The following is a 24300-nucleotide window of genomic DNA, read 5'->3' on the forward strand; positions in this document are numbered from 1 at the left end:
GTCTGGGTAGCCTCCAACCTGATGGCATGAACATTGACTTCTCTAACTTCCACTAATGCCCCACCTCCCCCTCATACCCCATCCATTATTTATTTATATACACACATTCTTTCTCTCTCTCCCTTTTCTCCCTCTGTCCCTCTGTCCCTCTGTCTATACCCCTTGCCCATCCTCTGGGTTCCCCCCCCTTTTCCTTCTCCCTGGGTCCCCTGTCCCATGATCCTCTCATATCCTTTTAGCCAATCACCTGTCCAGCTCTTGGTTCCATCCCTCCCCCTCCTGTCTTCTTCTATCATTTTGGATCTCCCCCTCCCCCTCTCCCTCTCAAATCTCTTACTAGCTCTTCCTTCAGTTAGTCCTGACGAAGGGTCTCGGCCCGAAACGTCGACTGTACCTCTTCCTGGAGATGCTGCCTGGCCTGCTGCGTTCACCAGCAACTTTGATGTGTGTTGCTTGAATTTCCAGCATCTGCAGAATTCCTCGTGTTTACTGGATCTTTGATGCTATCTTTTTGCTAATGGACACCTGTGCCTCTTCATCCTCAGGAAGCTACAGAAATTGTACATGTCCCCTTCGACCCTTGTCAAAGTTTATTGATATACCATAAAAAGCTCCCTGTCCAGATGCATCACAGTTTGGTTATGGCAACTGCTCTACCCATGACTGTAAGAAACTGCACAGAGCTGTGGACATAGCTAAGTACGTCAGGGAAATCTCTATGGACTCTGTCTATACTTTTCATTGCCCCAGTAAAGCAAACAGCATAATCAAAGATTATATTCTATCTTCTCATCCCCCCATTGGGTACAGCAGAGGTCCCCAACCACCGCGCCGCGGACCAGTATCAGGCTGTGAGGAAACGATATGATTTGGCGATATGAGTCAGCTGCACCTTTCCTCATTCCCTGTCACGCGCTCTGTTGAGCTTGAATGCGCGCGAGGTCATTACGCACGTCATCCATGTCAGCGCGGGAAGGAGATCAACTCCTCGAGCTTGCAAATGATGGCAAGCTGGAAAGTATGTTTGACATAACATCTCTGCCGGCATTCTGGATCAAAGTCAAGGCTAAATATCCTGAGATAGCCACGAAAGCACTGAAAACGCTGCTTCCATTTCCAACATGTCTCTGCAATGAATGCAACGAAAACTAAATTGCAGAATAGACTGAACATAAGGAACCCCTTTCGAGTATCGCTGTCTCCCATCACCACTCGATAGGACCATCTTGTTGCAGGGAAACAAGCCCAGGGCTCCCACTGATTCAGCAATATTGGTCTGTTGCAATGATTTTATATGTTCATACGGGGAAAATATGTGCTGTGTGTTTAATATCTAAACGTTACTTAAAATGTTATGATGCTATTGACTTATAAGTGACTTATACAGTAATTGACTTATCAGTATATTCATGCCAGGAAAATATGCGCTGTGTGTTTAATATTAAATTCGTTCGATAAACCCTTTTAGAAATGAAATTGAGTGTATTCGCCACTAAAAAGTGACTTATAGTTGACTGATCTTCTATATTCCAGTCGTGATTAACATCCCCCACCCCCGCCGCGAACAGAGTCGCCGAAAACGATTGGTGGAAAAAAAATCAGCACATACACGTGCCCGCGCAAGGCTTCATGGTAATTGTAGTCTTCTTGGGGTAAGCACAATGTATTTTAAACACAAAATAATCTGCAGATGCTGGGGTCAAAGCAACACTCACAACACGCTGGAGGAACTCAGCAGGTCGGGCAGCATCCGTGGAAAAGATCGGTCGACGTTTCGGGCCGGAACCCTTTGTCAAGACTGTAGAGGGAAGGGGCAGAGGCCCTATAAAGAAGGTGGGGGGAGAGTGGGAAGGAGAAGGCTGGTAGGGTCCAGGTGTAAAACCAGTAAGGGGAAAGATAAATGGGTGGGGGAAGGGAAGCAGGGAGGTGATAGGCAGGAAAGGTGAAGAAGGAATAGAGGAAAACACAATGGGTAGTAGAAGGAGGTGGAACCATGAGGAAGGTGATAGGCAGCTGGGGGAAGGGGCAGAGTGACATAGGGATAGGGGAAGGGAGGGGGAGGGAATTACCAGAAGTTGGAGAATTCTATGTTCATACCAAGGGGCTGGAGACTACCTAGACAGTGTATGAAGTGTTGCTCCTCCAACTTGAGTTTAGCCTCATCATGGCAGTAGAGGAGGCCATGTATGGACATATCTGAATGGGAGCGGGAAGCAGAGTTGAAGTGGGTGGCTACTGGGAGATCCTGTCTGTTGTGGTGGACGGAGCGGAGGTGCTCGACAAAGCGGTCCGCGGTGCGAGAAAGGTTGGGAACCCCTGGGGGGTTGAAAGGTTGAAACCTGCAACCTGCCCCCTTGACGTTGTCCCCCTTGAAGGATGTCTTTGACATAGCCGGTCCCAGCATCCTCTCTATTATTAACAGCTCCCTAGCCACTGGGACCATTCCAACCTGCTTCAAGTGCGCCGTGGTCCAGCCCCTCCTGAAAAAACCCAACTTAGACCCCACCTTACCTAGTAACTACAGACCTATTTCTAAACTTCCACTCCTGTGAAAAGGTTCTTGAGAAGGTTATTCTTAGTCAATTGCTGCCCTACCTACACCAAAACAACATCTCAGAAAGATTTCAGTCAGGTTTTAAGGCTTATCATAGCACAGAGTCTGCCCTGCTGAAAGTGTACAATGATCTCCTCCTCTCTACCGACTCAGGTGACTCTGCCATCCTAATTCTTCTTGATCTCAGCGCAGCGTTTGATACTGCGGATCATGCTATTGTAATAGACCGTCTCCAGTACGGGGTTGGTGTTGAGGGCACTGCCTTGAACTGGTTCACATCCTACCTCAAAAATAGAAGCTTCTCCGTCAACATAGGCAAATTTTCCTCTTCTCCAGCTAGTTTCTCCTGCGAGGTCCCACAGGTTCCATCCTAGGTCCCATTCCTTTCTCTATATACATGCTTCCCCTCGGCCAAATCACTAAACGACATTTCCTTCCATTGTTATGCTGACAACACACAGCTTTATCTCCCCTTGAAACCGCACGACCAGTCAAATCTAGTCAGCCTCATGAACTGCCTTGAGGACATAAAGTGTTGGATGGCACAAAACTTCCTACAGCTGAATGAAGGCAAGTCTTAAGTTGTCCTATTTGGCCCCCCTGACTCCATCAAAGTGATTACCAACAGTCTCGGTAACCTGTCCGCCCTTGTCAAACCCCATGTCAAAAACCTTGGTGTGATATTTGATTCCGCCTTTAAGTTTGACAAACAAGTTAACGCAGCAGTAGAAACCAGTTTCTTCCAGCTTCGTACTATTGCCAAAATCAAGTCGCTTCTCTCTTCAAAGATCTTGACAAAGTCATACACACCCTTATATCCTCCCACTTGGATTACTCCAACTCCCTGTATACTGGGACTAGTCGGTTGTCCCTGCCCACCTGCAACTGGTCCAGAACGCTGCAGCCAGGATCCTGACAGGTGCCCGGAAGAGGGACCATATTACTTCTATCCCGGCCTCTCTCCACTGGCTACCAGTACAGTTTAGAATTGATTTTAAGATTCTCCTGTTTGTTTTTAAAGCCAAATGGGCTGGCACCCTCCTATATCACAGACCTTCTCACCCCTTATTCTACTTTCAGGTCCCTCAGGTCGGCTGACGTGGGGCTGCTGGCTGTCCTGTGGTCTAAATTTAAGCTCAGGGGTGACCGCACCTTTGCTGTTGTAGCCCCTAGACTGTGGAACAGCATTCCCCTCCCTATCCGATCTGCACCCCCCCCCCCCCCACTGACTCTTTTAAGTCCAGGCTCAAAATTTACCTTTATTCACTAGCGTTTCCGGACCAAAAGCATCATAATACAAATTGCAACACTTTTCCCACACCAAACAACTAGTATGCCACTTAATTTTGTCACTGACGATCGAGATAGGATTAATCTGGTAAGGAAACAAGGATATTCTGCAGCTTCCACCCTAGCTCAAGAATCCATTGAGACTGTTACTAAGCGTCCAGCACCAGTAAAGTGAAACTTGTAAAACAGTAAAGTGGAGCTTCTGAAGAAAGATAAATTTTGTGTTTCTCAAGAATTAATAGTGATATATACGTGTGTGTGTGTGTGTGTGTGTGTGTGTGTGTCCTTGAACAGAGGAAAATTTGAAATTCACTTGTCAAACAAATGCACACTACTTATTCCAAAATATATATATATATATATATATATATATATATATTTGTCAAGAGTATGTAATCTCGTACAGGGAAAAATAAGTTAATGAACTCACATTCTAAATATATTACAATAAAATCAATTGTTTTGAACAGTACTACCTTCTTCAGCATTTTGTAGCCACTCGACAAATTTCTTCATCTGCTCAAGAAAGACGCTTTTCCCTTTTGCAATATGTGCTTCCTTATACCATTTTAGAATGGCTTCTTCACTCAGAACATCGGCTGAAATTCAAACAGTTAACAGGTCAATTATTCAAAGAAAAACTGGAAAATATAGAGGTTATGTCAAAGCCAAATGCTATCACACTTCTTCAGCCACAACTATGGAATTCCACGCCAACCTAATAATTTCTTCCTCGCAGACATGCTTAATGTGTTTCTTTTTGGTATGTATTCCTCCTTGAATTGATCTGTTTTTACTATACTTCCCACATCTCATTGGCATTGTTATTATAATTCTCTTGCCATTTTGTCAGGTTGCACGAGGACTCAAGGTAACCTGCTTTCACTATCTCGTTAATAATGAATGTATTTCATTTAACGACAGCCGAGAGTTGATAGCAAGAAATGTGAGAGTTTTAAAAAGGTAGGTCTAAGGACTTGCTGGTGATCTGTACTTAATAGGAGCCAGAGGTGCAAAAGTTCAAAAGAAGTGGGTCGAGGCACTTCTTCTTGTTAAGGTTAATGCGGTTGGCAGAACAATACCGCCACTACTGAGGTGGAACGTGGAGCAAACAGACAGGAAGCATATCCACTTTACCCCCCCTCCCCAAATCAAATAATATCAAAAACTCTTCTGAAGCTTTTCAGAAAGTCAAATGCACACTTATATACATTATGATGGCAGTGAAAAATATATGCTGCACTGTTTCTTGACAAGTGCACTCCCTACAAATGCCAGTATCATACATATTAATTCTGAACAAGGAATTATTCAACCTATTATGCCCAATATGTGAACGTGCAAGTATAACTTCTCTCATTTGATACATTTGCCCAGCTGAGTTCCCACTACCTTCTGAATTTTACATAAATTCCATCTCTTCCTTATCAACTTTGTTGCCACTTTAATCGAATACACTTTATACTTATGGCTTTTATCTCCCCCTAATGCAAAGGCACCACTCCATTTATTGTAAGTGACTGCTTGACTAGAATGTCTGCCACCCCATTTCCTTCAATCTCAACATGGGCAGGGACCCATAAGAAATGTATACACAGGTGTGTTCCAATCTCAAGAAGAACATCTGACCTACAATTTGAAATACCTGTTTTAATAGATGTTTAAAAAAAAGAGAATGAATCAGAGCACAGAAGTACGTATATTCAGGGTGGATTTCCTTGGCCCATTCCAAGGCTAAAATGATAGCAAGCATCTCAGATGTGAATACTGATATTTTGTCTGATAATCCTTTCTTAATAATCACCTGAAACTTTGAAACAAAACCAAAAGCATCTGAACAATCCATCATGGATCCATGGATCTTTTGAATCATCTGTATAGATAAGAAAGAAACCATAGTATCTGCCAAGCATATACTGCTCAACTACCTGCACCACTATTATACAAACAATCTTCAACTTGATCTTTTCTTGAAGGCTTAAATCGATCACAGGCCGAGGGAGAATCCACGGAGGAGTGACAGAGCCACACTCCACATTAAATAGCCAAAGATTTTGGGCCCATTCATTTCCCGTCCAACCACTTTACAAATGCAGTGCTCCCAACAATCTGCTAATGTTGCCAATATTGGATGACCAACCTCACGTCATTTCATGTTAACCCAATAAACTATTGCTAACTTCAACCTGCGTAGATATAAAGTTAATTCACTCATTTCTACCAGTAATGCTGATACTGATGATGACTCAATAGCACTAGAACATAATCTCAATGCTTCAGCTTGAAACTTTAAGACCGCTGGTGAGGCCAGCCTATAAACAACACATCTATAATCAAAGACAGTTATGACTAAAGCCATATACACTTGTTTAAGTGACTTCCTACTCACAGCCTAATCACATCCAACTAAGCACCTGAGCACACTTAGGGACTTACTTTACACTTCTCTAGAATTTTATTCACATGCACACTCCATGTTAGCCTTGTGTCCAACCACATACCTACAAACTACCACTGACTCTTGCTCAAGAGATTTACCATATAAACTTGAGATCACTTGTGAGTGTAAATGTTTCTTTTAGAAAAAAAAACAAGTAACTTGAGCCTTAAACTCCCACCAATGTCCCCATTCCTTTACTTAATTAATAGCTGCTGCAGCTTCCCAACTATATAATTTATATTCCTGCCTCTCTCCCACACTGCACCATCATCAGTATATAACAATTTGGAAATCAGTGCAGGTAGTTCAACAGTTATGAAAATATGATTAATCATAAAAAAGGAGTGGGCTACACATATTCCCCTGTGGAGTCCCATTCTCTATCTGATACTCCTCAGAAAATATTGTTCCCACCTGAATCTGTGTCTTCCTGACATATAAAAACTCTTCAATGCAATTGAACATTCTAGCACCTATTCTCATATTTGCAAATTTAAGCAGTAACTCTTGTATCCATATCATATCATAAGCATTCTCTACATCAGAGAACTGTGACCACTGATTCTTTATTGACATGGGCCTTACGAATATCAGATTCCAAACTTTAACACCGAGTCTATGATCATTCTCCCTTTCCTAAATCCAGATTTTCCAAAGCTCTCCACAAGTAAGAAAGCCGTGCTATTATCTTACATTATCTTACAAATAAGAAAGTTTTCCATCATCTTACATACATGTGAAGCTAGTAAAATAGGTCCATAACTGGAAGGATATGATTGATCTTTACCAGGTTTCAATGTTGGGATAACAACCACTAATCTCCAGGAAGAAGAAGATCACCATTCATCCCATATTGTATTAAAAAGTTCCAAAACCGACGCAAGTTTCAAATTGGTAGCCATATAAACGTACTGTAATAAGTATCTCTCCCAGGTGATGTCTGACCAGCACTATTAATAGCCCTTTTAAGCTCAGACAATGTAAATTCAACATCCAAGCAAACCATTCTTTTTTACCCCAGCAATATGAGGACTGCTTGCCAAAACAGTTTCTCTAAAAACCTTCTCTTCTTAAACAGCTTGAACTATGTATACTGACTTATGACTTTGCTATAGTCTGCCTTTTCAGGGTCAGTAGCTGCAATCTTCTCCCCACCGTACAAAACAGGTAACGCATCAAGTTTCACATATAAAAGTTGCTGGTGAACGCAGCAGGCCAGGTAGCATCTCTAGGAAGAGGTACAGTCGACGTTTCAGGCCGAGACCCTTCGTCAGGACTAACTGAAGGAAGAGTTAGTAAGAGATTTGAAAGTGGGAGGGGGAGGGGGAAATCCAAAATGATAGGAGAAGACAGGAGGGGGAGGGTTGGAGCCAAGAGTTGGACAGGTGATTGGCAAAAGGGATATGAGAGGATCATGGGACAGGAGGCCTAGGGAGAAAGAAAGGGGGAGAGCGAAGCCCAGAGGATGGGCAAGGGGTATAGTGAGAGGGACAAAGGGAGAAAAAGGAGAGAGAGAAAAAGAATGTGTGGTTATAAATAACGGATGGGGTACGAGGGGGAGGTGGGGCATTAGCAGAAGTTTGAGACGTCAATGTTCATGCCATCAGGTTGGAGGCTACCCAGACGGAATATAAGGTGTTGCTCCTTCAACCTGAGTGTGGCTTCATCTTTACAGTAGAGGAGGCCGTGGATAGACATATCAGAATGGGAATGGGACGTGGAATTAAAATGTGTGGCCACTGGGAGATCCTGCTTTCATGGCAGACAGAGCGTAGGTGTTCAGCGAAATTATCTCCCAGCCTTCGTTGGGTCTCACCAATATATTGAGGGCCGCATTGGGAGCATCGGACGCAGCATATCACCCCAGCCAACTCACAGGTGAAGTGTCGCCTCACCTGGAAGGACAGTCTGGGGCCCTGAATGGTGGTAAGGGAGGAAGTGTAAGGGTATGTGTAGCTCTTGTTCTGCTTACAAGGATAAGTGCCAGGAGGGAGATCGGTGGGGAGGGATGGGGGGACGAATGGACAAGGGAGTCGCGTAGGGAGCGATCCCTGTGGAAAGCAGAGGGTGGAGTGAGGGAAAGATGTACTTAGTGGTGGGATCCCGTTGGAGGTGGCGGAAGTTACGGAGAAATAGATGTTGGACCCGGAGGCTGGTGGGGTTACAGAGAATTATATGTTGGAATTAAATGTATAGCTCTTCTTTCAGTTAGTCCTGACGAAGGGTCTCGGCCCGAAACGTCGACTGTAGCTCTTCCTAGAGATGCTGCCTGGCCTGCTGCGTTCACCAGCAACTTTTATGTGTGTTGCTTGAAATTCCAGCATCTGCAGATTTCCTCGTGAACGCATCATTTTCTAACTCCCCCCATTTTTCATACCACACCCCAAACTTCCCCTACCTACTTCTTTCCCAATATTATCACAGTACGTTCTCCACAAGTAACACTACCCAACTTTCCAAAAAGCTTTTATTCTGCACTTTCACAGCAACTGTTCCATTCATCCGTCCACCAGGAAATGTATTTCTTTTTATTATCACCCAAACACCTGGGAATTGCTTCCTTAGCTATTGAGTTGAGTACAGAGTACAAAGTATTAATACTGAACCTGATATCCTCCAAAACCAAATGTCAGAAAATCTACTTTCACATAAATCAATCACACCACAATTTAAGATTAAGATTTATTTTATTTCTTACATCCATCTCATAATATGAGGGAGTAAGAATCTTTATGTTGTGTCTCCGTCACAATGTACAAGCAATAGGAAGGGAAATGTGGGAGGATTATTACCCAAACACTAAAATTGTATACATAATTGTTTTGCATACATATATGTACAGTCAGATATATAATCAGATCAATGTGTATTGATGAATTTGATGGCGTTGTGAAAGAAGCTGTCCTGGAGCACGTTGGTCCTGGCCTCAATACTGCGGTACTGTTTTCTAGATGGTAGCAGCTGAAACCGTTTGTGGTTGGGGTTACTGGAGTCCCTGATGATCCTCCAGGCCTTTTTTTATACACCTGCTGCTGTAAATATCCTAAAAAGAGGGAAGTTCACATCCATAGATGCGCTGGGCTGTCCGCACCACTCTCTGCAGTGCCCTGCAACTGAGGGGAGTACAGTTCCTATACCAGGCAGTGATACAGCCAGTCAGGTGCTGTCGATTGTGCCCCTGTAGAAAGTCCTGAGGATCTGGGGACTCATACCAAACTTCTTAAGCTGTCTGAAGTAAAACAGGCATTGTGCTTTTTCTCCCCCACTACACAGCTGGTATGTACAGTTTTATTAAATTTGCCTATTTAAAATTATATCTGGAGATATTGTAATCTTTCCCGTTGTACAAATTATATGGAAATGATCACTCTCCACTGTTGTATCATTATACACTTCCTAGTTGCTCTATCCTCAGATACCAGTGCAAGATCTATAGCAGAAACAGTATTATTAAATATATTTATCTTTGTACTCCTACAATCTTTCAAGCACACCAAACACTTTTCTTCCAGAAAGTCTTCCATTACTGTCCCTTTCACGTGTCGCTACAATCCTACATAGAACTTTTGCCATTAAAATTATCACACCATAAGACTTATTTTTTCCCATTTCCACCCACGTTTTCCAATATATCAAGTGATAACCTTTGTGAGTTTAAAAAAATGATCTTTACTGTTCTTTCACCAAGTTTCAACCACAATTGACTCATAAACAACCCCAACCTCCATAACTTTATGTGCTATTCCATTTTTGATAAAGGTAGCCACCCCGCTCCATTACATATTTTCCAATCATATATCAACACAACCTTCTGTCATAAAACTTAGACAAGATCTGAATCAGGTTTCCTGTATACATATAACATCAGGTTTAGTTAGTAAATCTTCCATAAATTTCTTAAACTCTTGACCATTACCCAATAGGCTTCTAGCATTCCATTGTAAGATTAGAAAAATCATTAAAAGCCCTCATTTGAAGTCTGAGCATTATTTACTCCTTTTTGTAAGGCATCATTAATAACTTCTAGGGTTAAGTCTTTCAACTCCAGATGTTTTTCAGCAGCTTTTAATACTTTAATTTTTTTCTGTTCTTTTAGTTTGTGCTGTACAATTTACCACACTTGCTATGTAAGTGACAAACTTTAGTTTATCAATAATCAACAAATTCTGCACTTTACACATCCTCTTTAATCCATCTGTACTCTGGATATTAGCAGATCCCATTGACACAGTCTTCTGTATTTTTTGAAGAGCCTCTGCATGTTATACACCTATATCTACCTGAACATGCTGCACTTCCACAGTTTTCTTATATACAGGACACCCTGCATAAGCAGAGCTATGTTCCCCTCCATTGTTGCTACAACTTGGCCTACTGCTTTCTCCACAATTGCTAAAATCATGTTCTCCACCACATTTACCACACTTTTCATCACCTCTGCACAGAGCTGCTACATGACCAAACTTCAGGTGTTGAAAACAACTCAGAGGGGGCAGCACATAGACTCAAACCATAGAGTAGAACTCATATATAACCTCAATTAACCCTATCCAGCAACTTCTTTTCCACTAAATTTAACTAACACCAATAAACTACCAGTTTTTACTCTACTATGAAACAGTTTTAAATGTTTATCATCAACATGTCCTCCAACTAATTTTTTTTTTTAATTGGTCCATGAATACATCTAGAGGCACTCCTGTAATTACTCCTCAAAGCCATCCTTTCCTTCCTCCAAAACTTTTAACCTGAAAGCTTTCTCATATTGCTTAGTGTCTTTACAAAATACTGAGGGTGTCCAATCTCTTAAAGGTGTTGCACCCACAATATCTCCTAATGCTTTTTTCCAAAACCTTAGTTAATCTAATTGGATTGATATCAGAAACAATTCCATACTCAAAATTCAAAAATACCTCAAGCGCTTCCTTCCTTCTTTTATTTACTGCCTTCACCACTGGACAATAAGCAACTACCATCCTCAATTAATTGCTCTTTTTTTTTTCCTGTTTCCCAGAAACCTGTCATTCGCCTTCTTCCATACAACTCCTATCACCTAATAGCACCTCCCATTCCTTACATTCTTGTTCATTTCTTGTCATCTGAACAAACCCCACCTCCCTTCCAGTAGGCTCAGTCCTTTGATCCCACTCCAGCTTCTCCCTCCCCAAAGAAGCAGGCCTTAGGACTTGCTGGCGAGTTTCATTTAACAGGGACCATAAAAAAAAAGGCACATCTGCAAATTGTTAGTTAATAATCAATTGGCTAATTAACAACAACCAATAAAAAGAAGAACCAAGGGAAAAGAAAAAGAAGGGGATTTAGAATGTATGTCTAGTGCACATTCTGGAGCAGAGGGTGGCGGTAATGTACCATTAAGCTGGATGCCAACCGCCGTAAAACAAGATACAGACAGACAGAAAGAAAAAGAAGGTCAAGTAGAATGGCCATTGTGACAGCGGGCCAGTGTTAGGGTGGGAAGCTGAGGCAGTGTTGTGAAGAAATAGAGTAAGTGGGCCATAGGTGTAGGAAGTGAGAGCAGCTCTTTCACAATAGTCTTCAGTGAGCAGGCACAGGTAAGAAGAAGTAAGATTTGGTAGTGCTGTTATCCTTTGTTCTTTACTCTGGGTAGGCAGGATATACACTACAGCATGAGTGCAGTTATGAACTGACCCAAAGAGCCAAATTATTTTTAGAAAGAAAAATTGGTTTTCTTTTCTTATTTTGGCTCCCCACAAGCCTGCACCAACTCCACAAATTCAATGAATCTATTAGTTGGATAGATTAATAGATCCTAAAACCTAGAGCTTCTTAGTGTACAGTAAAAGCAACATGTGATTCCCCATTGAACAAAAATTTACCGCAGTCATTTTGTCTCTGATTCAAAGCCAGTGGCTGAACAGAAAGCATTCTTGAGATGAATTATCACTCTTAAAGTAGAATTTATTGCAGCATCAAGCAATATAAATATTTTCACAAAATACACTTAATTTCCATTTGGTACGCCAATATGTTGATTATTTATAAAGGCACTTTCTAATCACTCAGAATTCCCTCTCCACTATTTATTGTATGGGTACTTACTGATTGGTTTTGCTTACAAGGCCATTATAAATTGTTCATAGTTTTTTAGCCAATGAAGGATTCAAGGGAGGAACAATAGTGTTAAATGATTTTTTAAAATTAAAATCAAAATTTACTACAATCCATTGCTCATTTGTTTATTTCATCCACCAAAAAATGTGAAAGTCAGTTGCTCCCAATTCTGCATTGGAAGTTAAACACTTCAATTTTGCCACCTTTCCTATAATTCTTTATCTCAGTCAACAGACAGTTCTGTTGAACATAAAAATGTGATTCATGTAGGAAAATATCATACATGAACATTGCCTGTCATGCTATGGAAAACTTGATGACAGCCCAGTACTTTACAGTCATTTGCCATCACATTTCATTTCCCTCTATTTTATCACTTTTTCCACTTCAATGACAGACTCCTGAACATGTTCGCTTAAAATACAACCAAATCTTGTATGTAAAAATCACATGCATAACTTATGCAAGGTAAGGGTGAACATTCAAGAGCCTAAGCAAAACAGATAAATTATCTCATGTAATCTGTAGACATTAACTGTAGCAGATAGTCCTTTGAAGAAAATTTGGCAATTTCTTTACCTTTGTAAAATAGCACAACAATTTTCTGGAACGCCTTCATAAAATGGATATTGTCATAACAATACTCCTGAATCTTCTGGAGCAGGGTCAACTCTGACTGACCTTGAGTACTGAATACTGCAAGGAGTGGTGCATATTGCTGAAAAGTATTAAAACCAATTTAGCTATCATTACTTGCATAACAATTTTCAAATTATTACATTACTGAGTTCAGTTCTACTATAATTTGAAGTAAAACTTGATTTTCTGATGTGTGTTCTGAATTTTAAAAAGCTACAAGTACATATTCATAATGATAATGTACATTTATTAAAAATTTGAATCCATTTCTTTTACTGTAGTAAAATTATAAGTATTTGCTTGCTTACTTTCCCAAAACGGTTTCCTGTCACAGTGCTTTGGGCAGAAATATATTAGTCAAAATTTACCCATTTAGATTTTTCTAATCAGCATAAATTGACAAAATAATGGCCAATTTGCAGTCATTTTTACATATTAACAAATGGTTTGATAACAAATACTGTATGTTCTAATATCTGTTTTAATAACCAGAATTTAAACAATAGCATGGAGCCAAATTTGCTCAAAATTCTGCTTTCATGTCCATACCTTGAGATGTTTTAAAGCTTGTTCTGTGACCAGTTCCTCTTTCTTGTTCCATTCAACAGCATTCATTACACAGGCCCACAGTAAACCAATTACTGCCTGTTCCGGCAGATCATTTCTCTTCATCTCTTCCTTGACATACAGGACTATCTGAAGAATACAAGTTTTACATGAAGCTCAGTTCACTTGGAGGTAACTTTTTTTTTAAATGTACCCCGCGTTTCCCTCTTCCCTGTCATGGAAAACACAATTCTTTGAGCTCTGAAGGACTGAGAAAACTAATGTGGCAGATTTTGACACAGGCATGGCTGAGCATTTTATTTTGTCACAACCATGTCCAAGCGAGTTGTCACATGACTCCTGTTTAAAAATAAAGCATTCAAGGTTCTAACCACTCAGTATTTCCCTTCAGATATTGTTGTATTGGTGCTTACAGATTAATTATGCTTACAGGGACCATTATAAATTGATCATAATTATTCAGCCAATGAATGAGTGAACTTTAGAGTCAATATAAGGGAATTTAATTATAGAGTCATACAAGAACACAGCATGGAAACAAGCCCTTTGGCATATCCAGTCCATGTCAGCCTGATTTTCTTCCTAATCCCATCTACCTGTATTCATTCACTGTCACCCATGTACCCATTCAAACTTCTGCAATGTTACATAGAAACACAGAAAACCTACAGCACAATGAAGGCCCTTCGGCCCACAATGCTGTGCCGAACATATGCTTACTTTTGAAATTACCTAGGGTTACCCATAGCCCTCTATTTTTCTAAGCTCCATGTACCTATCCAGGAATCTCTTAAATGACCCTGTCATATCCGCCTCCACCACCGTCGTCGGCAGCCCATTCCACGCACTCACCACTCTATGTAGGAAAAACTTACCCCTGACATCTCCTCTGTACCTACTTCCAAGCACCTTAAAACTTTGCCCTCTCTGTTAGCCATTTCAGCCCTGGGAAAAGTCCTCTGACTATCCACACGATCAATGCCTCTCATTATCTTGTACACCTCTATCAGGTCACCTCTCATCCTCCGTCACTCCAAGGAGAAAAGGCCGAGTTCACTCAACCTATTCTCATAAGGCATGCTCCCCAATCCAGGCAACATCCTTGTAAATCTCCTCTGCACCCTTTCTATGGTTTCCACATCCTTCCTGTAGTGAGGTGACCAGAACTGAGCATAATACCCCAAGTGGCGTCTGACCAGGGTCCTATATAACTCCAACATTACCTCTTGGCTCTTAAACTCAGTCCCATGATTGATGAAGGCCAATGCACCACATGCCTTCTTAACCACAGAGTCAACCTGCAGCTTTGAGTGACCTATGGACCCCAAGATCTCTCTGATCCTCCACACTGCCAAGAGTCTTATCATTAATACTATATTCTGTCATCATATTTGACATACCAAAATGAACCACCTCATGCTTATCTGGGTTGAACTCCATCTGCCATTTTTCAGCCCAATTTTGCATCCTATCGATGTCCCGCTGTAACCTCTGACAGCCCTCCACACTATCCACAACACCCTCAACCTTTGTGTCATCAGCAAATTTACTAACACTTCCTCATCCAGGTCATTTATAAAAATCACGAAGAGTAAGGGTCCCAGAACAAATCCCTGAGGCACACTACTGGTCACCGAACTCCAAGCCTGTCTACAACCACTCTTCGCCTTCTGTGAGCAAGCCAGTGCTGGATCCACAAAGCAATGTCCCCTTGCATCCCATGCCTCCTTACTTTCTCAATAAGCCTTGCATGCGGTACCTTATCAAATGCCTTGCTGAAATCCATATACTCTACAGCTACTGCTTTACCTTCATCAATGTGTTTAGGCACGACCTGCCTTTGACAAAGCCATGCTGACTATTCCGAATCATATTATGCTTCTCCAAGTGTTCATAAATCCTGCCTCTCAGGATCTTTTCCATCAGCTTAACAACCACTGAAGTAAGACTCACTGGTCTGTAATTTCCTGGGCTATCTCTATTCCCTTTCTTGAATAGGGAACAACATCTGCAACCCTCCAATCCTCCAGAACCTGTCCCATCCACACAAATGATGCAAAGATCATTGCCAGATCGTCGCTGAGCAATCTCTTCCCTCACCTATCACAGTAGCCTGGGGTACATCCCTTCTGGTCCTGGTGACTTATCCAACTTGATGCTTTTGAAAAGCTCCAGCACATCCTTTCTTAATATCTATATGCTCAAGCTTTTCAGTCCGCTGTAAGACATCCCTACCATCGCCAAGATCCTTTTCCGTAGTGAATACTGAAACAAGTATTCAGTACCTTCAGTTCTATACACATTTTTTCACTGTTACACGTGATTGGTCCTATTCTCTCAATTCTTATCCTCTTGCTCTTCACATACTTATAGAATGCCTTGGGATTTTCCTTAATCCTGCCCGCCAAGGCCTTCTCATGGCCCTTTCTGGCTCCCTTAATTTCATTCTTAAGCTCCTTCCTGCTAGCCTTATAATTTTCTAGTTACCTAGTTTTTCTGAACCTTTCGTAAGCTATTGTTTTCTTCTTGACTAGATTTTCAATAGCCTTTGTACACCATGGTTCCCGTACCCTACCATCCTTTCCCTGTCTCATTGGAACGTACCTATGCAGAGCGCCACACAAATATTTCCTGAACATTTGCCACATTTCTGCTGTACACTTCCCTGAAAACATCTGTTCCCAATTTATGTTTCCAAGTTCCTGCCTGATAGCTTCATATTTCCCCTTACTCCAATTAAATGCTTTCCTAACTTGTCTGTTCCTATCCCTCTCCAGTGCTATGGTAAAGGAGATAGAATTGTGATCACTATCTCCAAAATGCTCTCCCACTGAGAGATCTGATACCTGACTAAGTTCATTTCCTAATACCAGATCAAGTGCAGCCTCTCCTCTTGTAGGCTTATCTACATATTGTATCAAGAAACCTGCCTAAATACACCTAACCAACCGCACCCCATCTAAACCACTTGCTCTGGGGAGATGCCAATCAATATTTGGGAAATTAAAATCTCCTACCATGACAGCCCTGTTATTATTACACCTTTCCAGAATCTGTCTCCCTATCTGCTCCTCGATGTCCCTGTTACTATTAGGTGGTCTATAAATAACACCTAGTAGAGTTATTGACCCCTTCCTGTTCCTAACTTCCACCCAAAGAGACTCAGTAGACAATCCCTCTATGACGTCCTCCTTTTCTGCAGCCATGACACTATCTCTGATCAGCAGTGCCACACCCCCACCTCTTTTGCCTCCCTCCCTGTCCTTTCTGAAACATCTAAAGCCTGGCACTCTAAGTAGCCATTCCTGCCCCTAAGCTATCCGAGTCTCTGTAATGGCCACAACATCATAGCTCCAAGTACTGATCCACGCTCTAAGCTCATTTGCTTTGTTCATAATACTCCTTGCATTAAAATAGATACATCTCCAACCATCGGTCTGAGCGCATCCCTTCTCTATCACTTGCCTATCCTCCCTCTCACACTGTCTACAAGCTTTCTCTATTTGTGAGCCAACTGCCCCTTCCTTCGTCTCTTCAGTTCAGTTCCCACCCCTCAGCAATTCTAGTTTAAACTCTCCCCAATAGCCATAGCACACCTCCCTGCCAGGATATTGGCCCCCCTTGGATTCAAGTGCAACCCATCCTTTTTGTACAGGTCATGCCTGCCTCAAAAGAGGTCCCAATGATCCAGAAACCTGAATCCCTCTCCCCTGCCCCCTGTTACAATTGAACCTGCATCAAACCTTTCAAGAATTTTATACCTCTTTATATCACTCTGATTTTCCTCATGATTTTAATATCATGTATGATTTTTTTAAGTAAACTGAATTTTCCGAGATTATCACCTGAAGACTGCTTATCATTAGAAACTCCTATTACAGAGGAAGAAATAACAACTGCAATCTCATCAATGAATTCAGGTAAAGCACCTGGTCCGGACGGGTTTACGGTGGAATTTTTAAAATCTTTTTCCTCTATTCTCTCTCCGTGGTTGTCTAGAATATTCAAAGAAGCAATCAGTTGAGGTAAATTACCACAATCGTTTTATGAAGCCCCTATTTCCTTAATTCTTAAGAAGAATAAAGATCCTACTGACTACGCATCATATAGACTGATATCTCTTTTGAATGTAGATTCAAAAATTTTAGCAACTAGGTTAGAGAAGGTATTACCTCAAATTGTATCTATGGACCAAACTGGATTTATTAGAAACCGTTATTCATCTTTTAATATTAGGAGGTTAATGAATATTGTTTATAGCCCTTCGTTTAATACTCCGGCATGTATTATCTCATTAGATGCTGAGAAAGCCTTTGACAGAGTTGAATGGCCTTATTTATTTAGTGTGCTCGAGAAAATTAATTTTAGTTTGATATTTATATCTTGGATTAAACTGTTATATCATACCCCAGTAGCTTCAGTTTGCACTAATAATCAAAGATCTCCCTTTTTTCCTCTATTTCGTGGTACTAGGCAAGGATGCGCTCTTAGTCCTTTACTATTTAATATCGCCCTTGAAACTTTAGCAATTGCTATCCGTCACTCGCCCAATATTTTTGGTATTACCCACGGAAATGAAATACATAAATTATCACTAGATAATTTGTTATTATATATTAATTGCTGTTATTGTAGCTTTGTTGGCTCAATTTAGTTATTTTTCTGGCTACAAATTAAACCTTAATAAGAGTGAATTATTTCCCCTAAATAAGCAAGTACTATTTATGGATGTTTACCATTTAAATTGGTTACTGACTCGTTTATATATTTAGGGATTATAATTACGAAAAAGTATAAAGATTTATTTAAAGCTAATTTTTTTTTAACCTTTAATTGATCAGATTAAACTTTTGTTTACTAAATGGTCACCAATATCTTTGACTTTGATTGGTCGGATTAATGCTATTAAGATGATTATTTTGCCTATATTTTTATATGTATTTCAATCTGTTTCAATTTTTATTCCAAAATCTTTTTTTGATAATGTTGACTCAAAAATTTCCTCATACATATGGCAGAACAAAAATCCTAGGTTAGGTAAAAGATATTTACAGAAATCTAAAAAAAAGGGTGGGGGGGAGTGGGGTTAGCACTCCTGAATTTTAGATTTTATTATTGGGCAATTAATATTCGATACTTAAAATTTTGGTTACGAGACTTGGATGCAACTTCAACTCCATATTGGGTAAATCTTGAATGTAATTCATTACAAGGGTTTTCTTTGGGTTCGGTTTTAGGAACTTCACTTCCTTTCATTTTTTCTAAACTGTATAAACAAATGAATATTCCAATAGTTAAAGCATACTTTACGTATATGGTTTCAATTCCAAAAATATTTTGGGTTGAATCAATTTATTTTAGCAAGTCCTATTATATCTAATTTCCTTTTTCAACCTTCCACTATGGATCAAGCTTACTTTGTTTGGAAAACCAAAGGTATAGTACGATTTCATGATTTATTTTTGGATAATTGTTTTATGTCTTTTGATTAACTTTCTAATAAATATAATTTACCCAGATCTCACTTTTTTAGATACCTACAGGTTAGAAACTTCTTAATTACTGTTTCTCCTAATTTTCCACACCTATATCCAATGGATATTTTGGAAAAAAATTTAGATTTAAGTCTCTCTCAGAAAAGTGTTGTAGCAATTATTTATAATATAATTATGAATTTATGTCCTGATGTATTAATAAAATTAAAACTGATTGGGAAAGAGAACTTAAGATTATTATAACGATTGAAAAATGGGAAAAAATTTTCAATTAGTTAATTCATCTTCTATATGTGCTAAACATGTGTTGATACAGTTTAAAGTAGTGCACAGGGCTCATATGTCCAAAGATAAATTATCTCGTTATTACTCTTATATAAATCCTATATGTGATAGATGTCATTCTGAGATAGCTTCTTTGACTCGTATGTTTTGGTTATGTCCTTTGTTGGAAAAATATTGGAAAGATAGTTTTGATATTATTTCAACGGTTCTGAATATAGATTTACAACCTCACCCAATTACTGCTATTTTTGGGTTACCAATGATAGAATCAAATCATTTAACCTCTTCAGTTCATTGGATGATTGCATTTCTTACTTTAATGGCTAGAAGATCCATTTTGCTGAATTGGAAAGAGATTAACCCTCCTACTATATTTCACTGGTTTTCACAAACTATGTTGTGTTTAAATTTGGAAAAAAATTAGAAGTGTGGTTTATGACCCTTCCATTAAATTTGAAAAAACTTGGAGGCCATTTATTCAGCATTTTGATATGATGTAATTTGACCATTTCCAAACTTATTTTACTTCTCTGTAGTGTTGGTTGAGAGGAACGGAGTCGTCGACACTAAGGTTTTCTTTTCCTACGATGTTAAACTACCCAGGTCTTTTTTTTTAGTTTAGTTGATTAATTCTGTTTAGATTAGTTTTTTTTTGAGGGTTTTTGTTTTCTTTTTTTCATGATTTTTGTCCAGATATTCTTTTTGTTCTGTATTATTCATTGGTATCCTATATGATTGGGAGTTTTGTCAATTAAGTACTATTTGGTTCTATAATTACTCATGTTAAGTATAACAATGTATTCGCAATAACTTTGTACTATTATTATGTTATGTTTATATTTTATGAAACTAATAAGAAGATTGAAAAAGGAAGAAAGAAAGAAAGAACCTGCATCTACCACTTCTGCCAGCAGCTCATTCCACACTCTCAGCACCCACCAAGTGAAGTTTCCCCTCTGGATCATCTTAAATATTTCACCTTTCACTCCAAATACATAACTTCTAGTTCTAGTCTCACCAGCCTCAGGGGAAGGAGACTGCATTTATTTACCCTATCTATACCTGTCATAATTTTTGATACCTCTGTAAGATCACCCCTCACTCTCCTAAGCTCCAGGGACTGAAGTCTTAACCTATCCAACTCAAGTCCTCAAGTCCTGGCAACATCCCTGTAAATTATCTCTGCATTCTTTCAAATTTAATATCTTTCAGTAGGTAGGTGACCAGAACTGAACACAATGTTCCCATTTAGGCCTGACCAATGTCTTATACAAGTTCAACATAACACCCTAACCCTTGTGCTCAATGCTCTAATTTATGAAGCCCAAGGTGCCAAAAACTCTCTTTATGACCGTGTCTACCTATGACTTTTGAGAAGTTATGGCTCTCTATTTCCAGATCCCCTTGTTCTACCATACACCTCAACCCAAGGAAGATCCAATCCTTCTTCATAATTAACTTGAATTGGAATTCTGATCACTAGATCCAGAATCATACTTTCTCTACTTTGGACATCTATGATTAAGGATACTTTCCTCAACACATTTGACAAACTCTATCCCATGCAATCCCTTTACAGTATGGAAGTTCCAGTCAATATGAAGGAAGTTAAAATCATCTACTATCACAACCTTATTTTTCTTGCAGCTGCCTGCCATCTCCCCACAAATTTGCTTCTATTAAATCCTGCTAACTTTTGGAAGGTCTACAATATAGCCCGATAACGTGATTATACCTTTCTTATTCCTCAGTTCCACTCATTTTTCCTCAGTGGACAAGCTCTCCAGTCTGTCCTCCCTGAGCACTACTGTGATATTTTTCCTGATGGGTATTGTCACACCTCTAGTGCCATTCCCTCTATTAAAGATTCAAGGTACATTTATAATCAAAGTATCCATTCAAAATACAGCTCCCAAGATTCATCCTGCCACAGGCAGCCACGAAACAAAAAAAAAAACACCATGGAAACTGGTCAAGAAAACATCAAACAAGTAACATGAAAAAAAACAAATTGCGCAAATGGCAAAAAACAAGCGAACAACACATAGAATATCAAACATCTAACCAGGAATCCAGTAGTATTCAGTGCTGAATTGCTATCCCACTGCAGGCCGTGGGCCATTCTTTGTTGAAATGTCCTAGTCTGCATTGATTGCCCCAATCAAACCACTCAAAAACACCAAAAAAAATAACCAGAATACAGGAACACATGCAACATGAACCTCAAAGTCACCCAAAGCAAGTCCACAGCCTCGCCGATCAATTCTTGCAAGGTGGATCCCAAGAATCCTGCACTTTACTCGGACAGCAGCTAGCACAAGGGACATGGAGACCGGTCAAACGCAGCCAGACCTGCACCCAGTGCCTGTCTTCCGCTCTCGTCCTTGTGAACTTCAACCTTGCTCGATATCTCAATCGCTGAGAAGCAACAGAGTAGATCATTGGTTTGCATAGAGTCTCCAGGTCTCCAGATCGCATACTCTGCTCCAAAACTCACCAAACTCCCTCGGAGACAGCAGAGCGCCACATCATTCAATTGGCCCAAAACCACACTATCAAAATGTAAATCACAGGTTCCGTTCACATGCAGCTTAGTAGTAGAATCAATCTGAAAGAAGTAATTTCATGAACTCTCAGCAGGACGTCACCATTAGTCGCATTGTTCACCAGCGTTATTATACAGCGATCATGTGTAAAACTTCAGAACCCTAGAACACTGAGCTTTCAGTTCTGCTCCTCCTGCAGCCAATAACTACAACATCATAATTCCACTAAGCTCTTATGTTTAGCTGCCTTATCTACAATACTCTTTACATTGAAATATTCACAACTGCGTTCATTTCCCAGCTCTCCCACCACTTATTAAAATATTTCTGGTTAAGTGTACAGGTTAAACCTCTTGGTTATATGTTTCTACAAGTGAAAAATCAAAAAAAAAACTTTGCAACTAATAGACATAATGCACTTTAACCTTCAATCTGTTTATCAACCTGAAACATTAATTTGTTTTCCCCAATTCAAAACTTCTTCAGGCTCAATGATTATATTCACCAATAGATACATTCAGTTACTACAGGTGCACATTCCTTTATCCGAAATCCTGAAATCCAAAATGCTCTGAAAACCGAAGTTTTTTTTCCACCAACAGTTGATGTCACTCAGGTGTGACGTGGCAGCACTAGCAGAGGCCGCCAGACATCAGTTGTGGCTCAGCGCTCGTACTGGTTACACGTGCATTTGCTGTTCGCTGATATTTTGTGTTCACTGTTGACTTAGTGTTTAATTTCACTGTGAAAATGTCAAAAAGAGCTGCAGATACCCCTATGGGTAAGAATGAGAAAAAGAGAAGGAAGCATCTATCATTATCAATAACGCAGAAAGTGGAGTTATTGCAGAAGCTTGATCGTGGTGTGTCTGTGCGGCGTGTTACTGAAGAAAATAGTGTCGGAACTACCACTGTATATGATTTAAATAAACAGAAATACAAGTTACTGAAGTTTCATAGTGACAGTGAGAGTGACGTTCTACATTTATTCCAATAAGTCATTTACCATGTGTTTAATTCGGTTCGTTTGAAGCTGTATATTTTTATGTTTGACTGAATGTTTTTCTTGGAAATAAAATTTCTCCTTGTCATTATTCCCTAAACAATACAGTATAACAATTATGTACATAGCATTTACATTGTATTAGGTATTATAAGTAATCTAGAGATGAGTTAAAAGTATACAGGAGGATATGCGTAGGTTTGGTGTGCCGCCGGGTCCTAAAGTCCACCGCACTGAGACTGGTTAAATATGGGACTTGAGCATACGTGTTTTTTGGTATCGGTGGGGCGGGGGAGCGGGGTCTGAAATCCGAAAAATTCTGAATTCCGAAATGCAACTGGCCCCAAGGATTTCGGATCAGGGATTGTGGACCTGTATATGGCTAGTGAATCCAGCTTCACTCTCCTTCCTTCAGTTATATCAGTTTATAGCCCCTACAGTATTCATAAAATTTCACTTCTACAAAATATAACACACAGGTTTATGTGGATATTTATCAATGTAAAAGAATCAATTTATCAATAATAAGAATTTCAGGATATATATTTCTCTGACATTAAATGCATCCATTGTCTTCATAACTAATAAAATTGGACTGCATCCATAATTACCTCTTAAGGACAGGAGATGGGACAATTGCATGTGCATCTGCCTTATCTCTCCATAAATAAATATTGTATCAACATCCTAGATACTCAACTTTCAGTGGGTCAATGATCAGAGCATGGGACCAGCATTGAAGCAGCTAACCTTTCATCAAGATCTATGCTAAACTTACTGACAGATGTGAATCCTGAAATAATCTGGAAATAAACAAAAAATTCAACTACCACAGTGTTAACTAAAACCTGAAAGTAGTATGGATGCTCAGACTCAACATCAATCACATACTTATTGAATTAAATACTGACTTTGAAAGAATATGGCTTTCTTTCTGATGATGCCCTACTTTGAATTAATTTTCTGATATCATTGAAATTCAATAACTGTGCTTTATGCTAAATAACATGTATTTGATCTATTAATAATATCTACCTGCCCAATTATCTGGTAAATAACATTTCGTGAAGTTTTCAAGCCAGCTCATAATGAACATACCTCCCTTATGGGGCATTCCTGAGAAAGTTTCTCCTTCAATTCTTTTTGCAGTTCTTTGCGAGTTCCCAGAGATTGCTGAACTCGTAGGAAGTCAGATAGCTCTTTCAGTCCAGCATTGGTAAAATATGTAGCAAAATGTTCGAAGTTTTGTTTATTAGCTGGAAAGAGTTCCTACGATGGAACAGCAAGATTTAATTATACACAATATAACAAAATGCAGAGGATTCATGGTATAAATTTGGATACATGTTAATATATACATAGTAATTCAATGGGATGAATTTACAGTGG

General features: G+C 39.8%; 1 protein-coding gene across 1 annotated transcript in view; it reads right to left on the reverse strand.

Moving 5' to 3' along the window:
- bzw2 (basic leucine zipper and W2 domains 2) overlaps positions 1-24300 on the reverse strand; it is a 108191-nt gene that overhangs the window by 6451 nt on the left and 77440 nt on the right. Inside the window, exons 8-11 of the mRNA XM_072253379.1 lie at positions 24010-24180; positions 13566-13712; positions 12957-13095; positions 4321-4443 (exon numbers count right to left, since the gene is read on the reverse strand). Coding sequence (XP_072109480.1) covers positions 4321-4443; positions 12957-13095; positions 13566-13712; positions 24010-24180 — 580 coding nt within the window. The remainder of the gene's footprint in view (positions 1-4320; positions 4444-12956; positions 13096-13565; positions 13713-24009; positions 24181-24300) is intronic.

This window comes from Mobula birostris, chromosome 3 (assembly GCF_030028105.1).
Source record: "Mobula birostris isolate sMobBir1 chromosome 3, sMobBir1.hap1, whole genome shotgun sequence".
NCBI lineage: Eukaryota > Metazoa > Chordata > Chondrichthyes > Myliobatiformes > Myliobatidae > Mobula > Mobula birostris.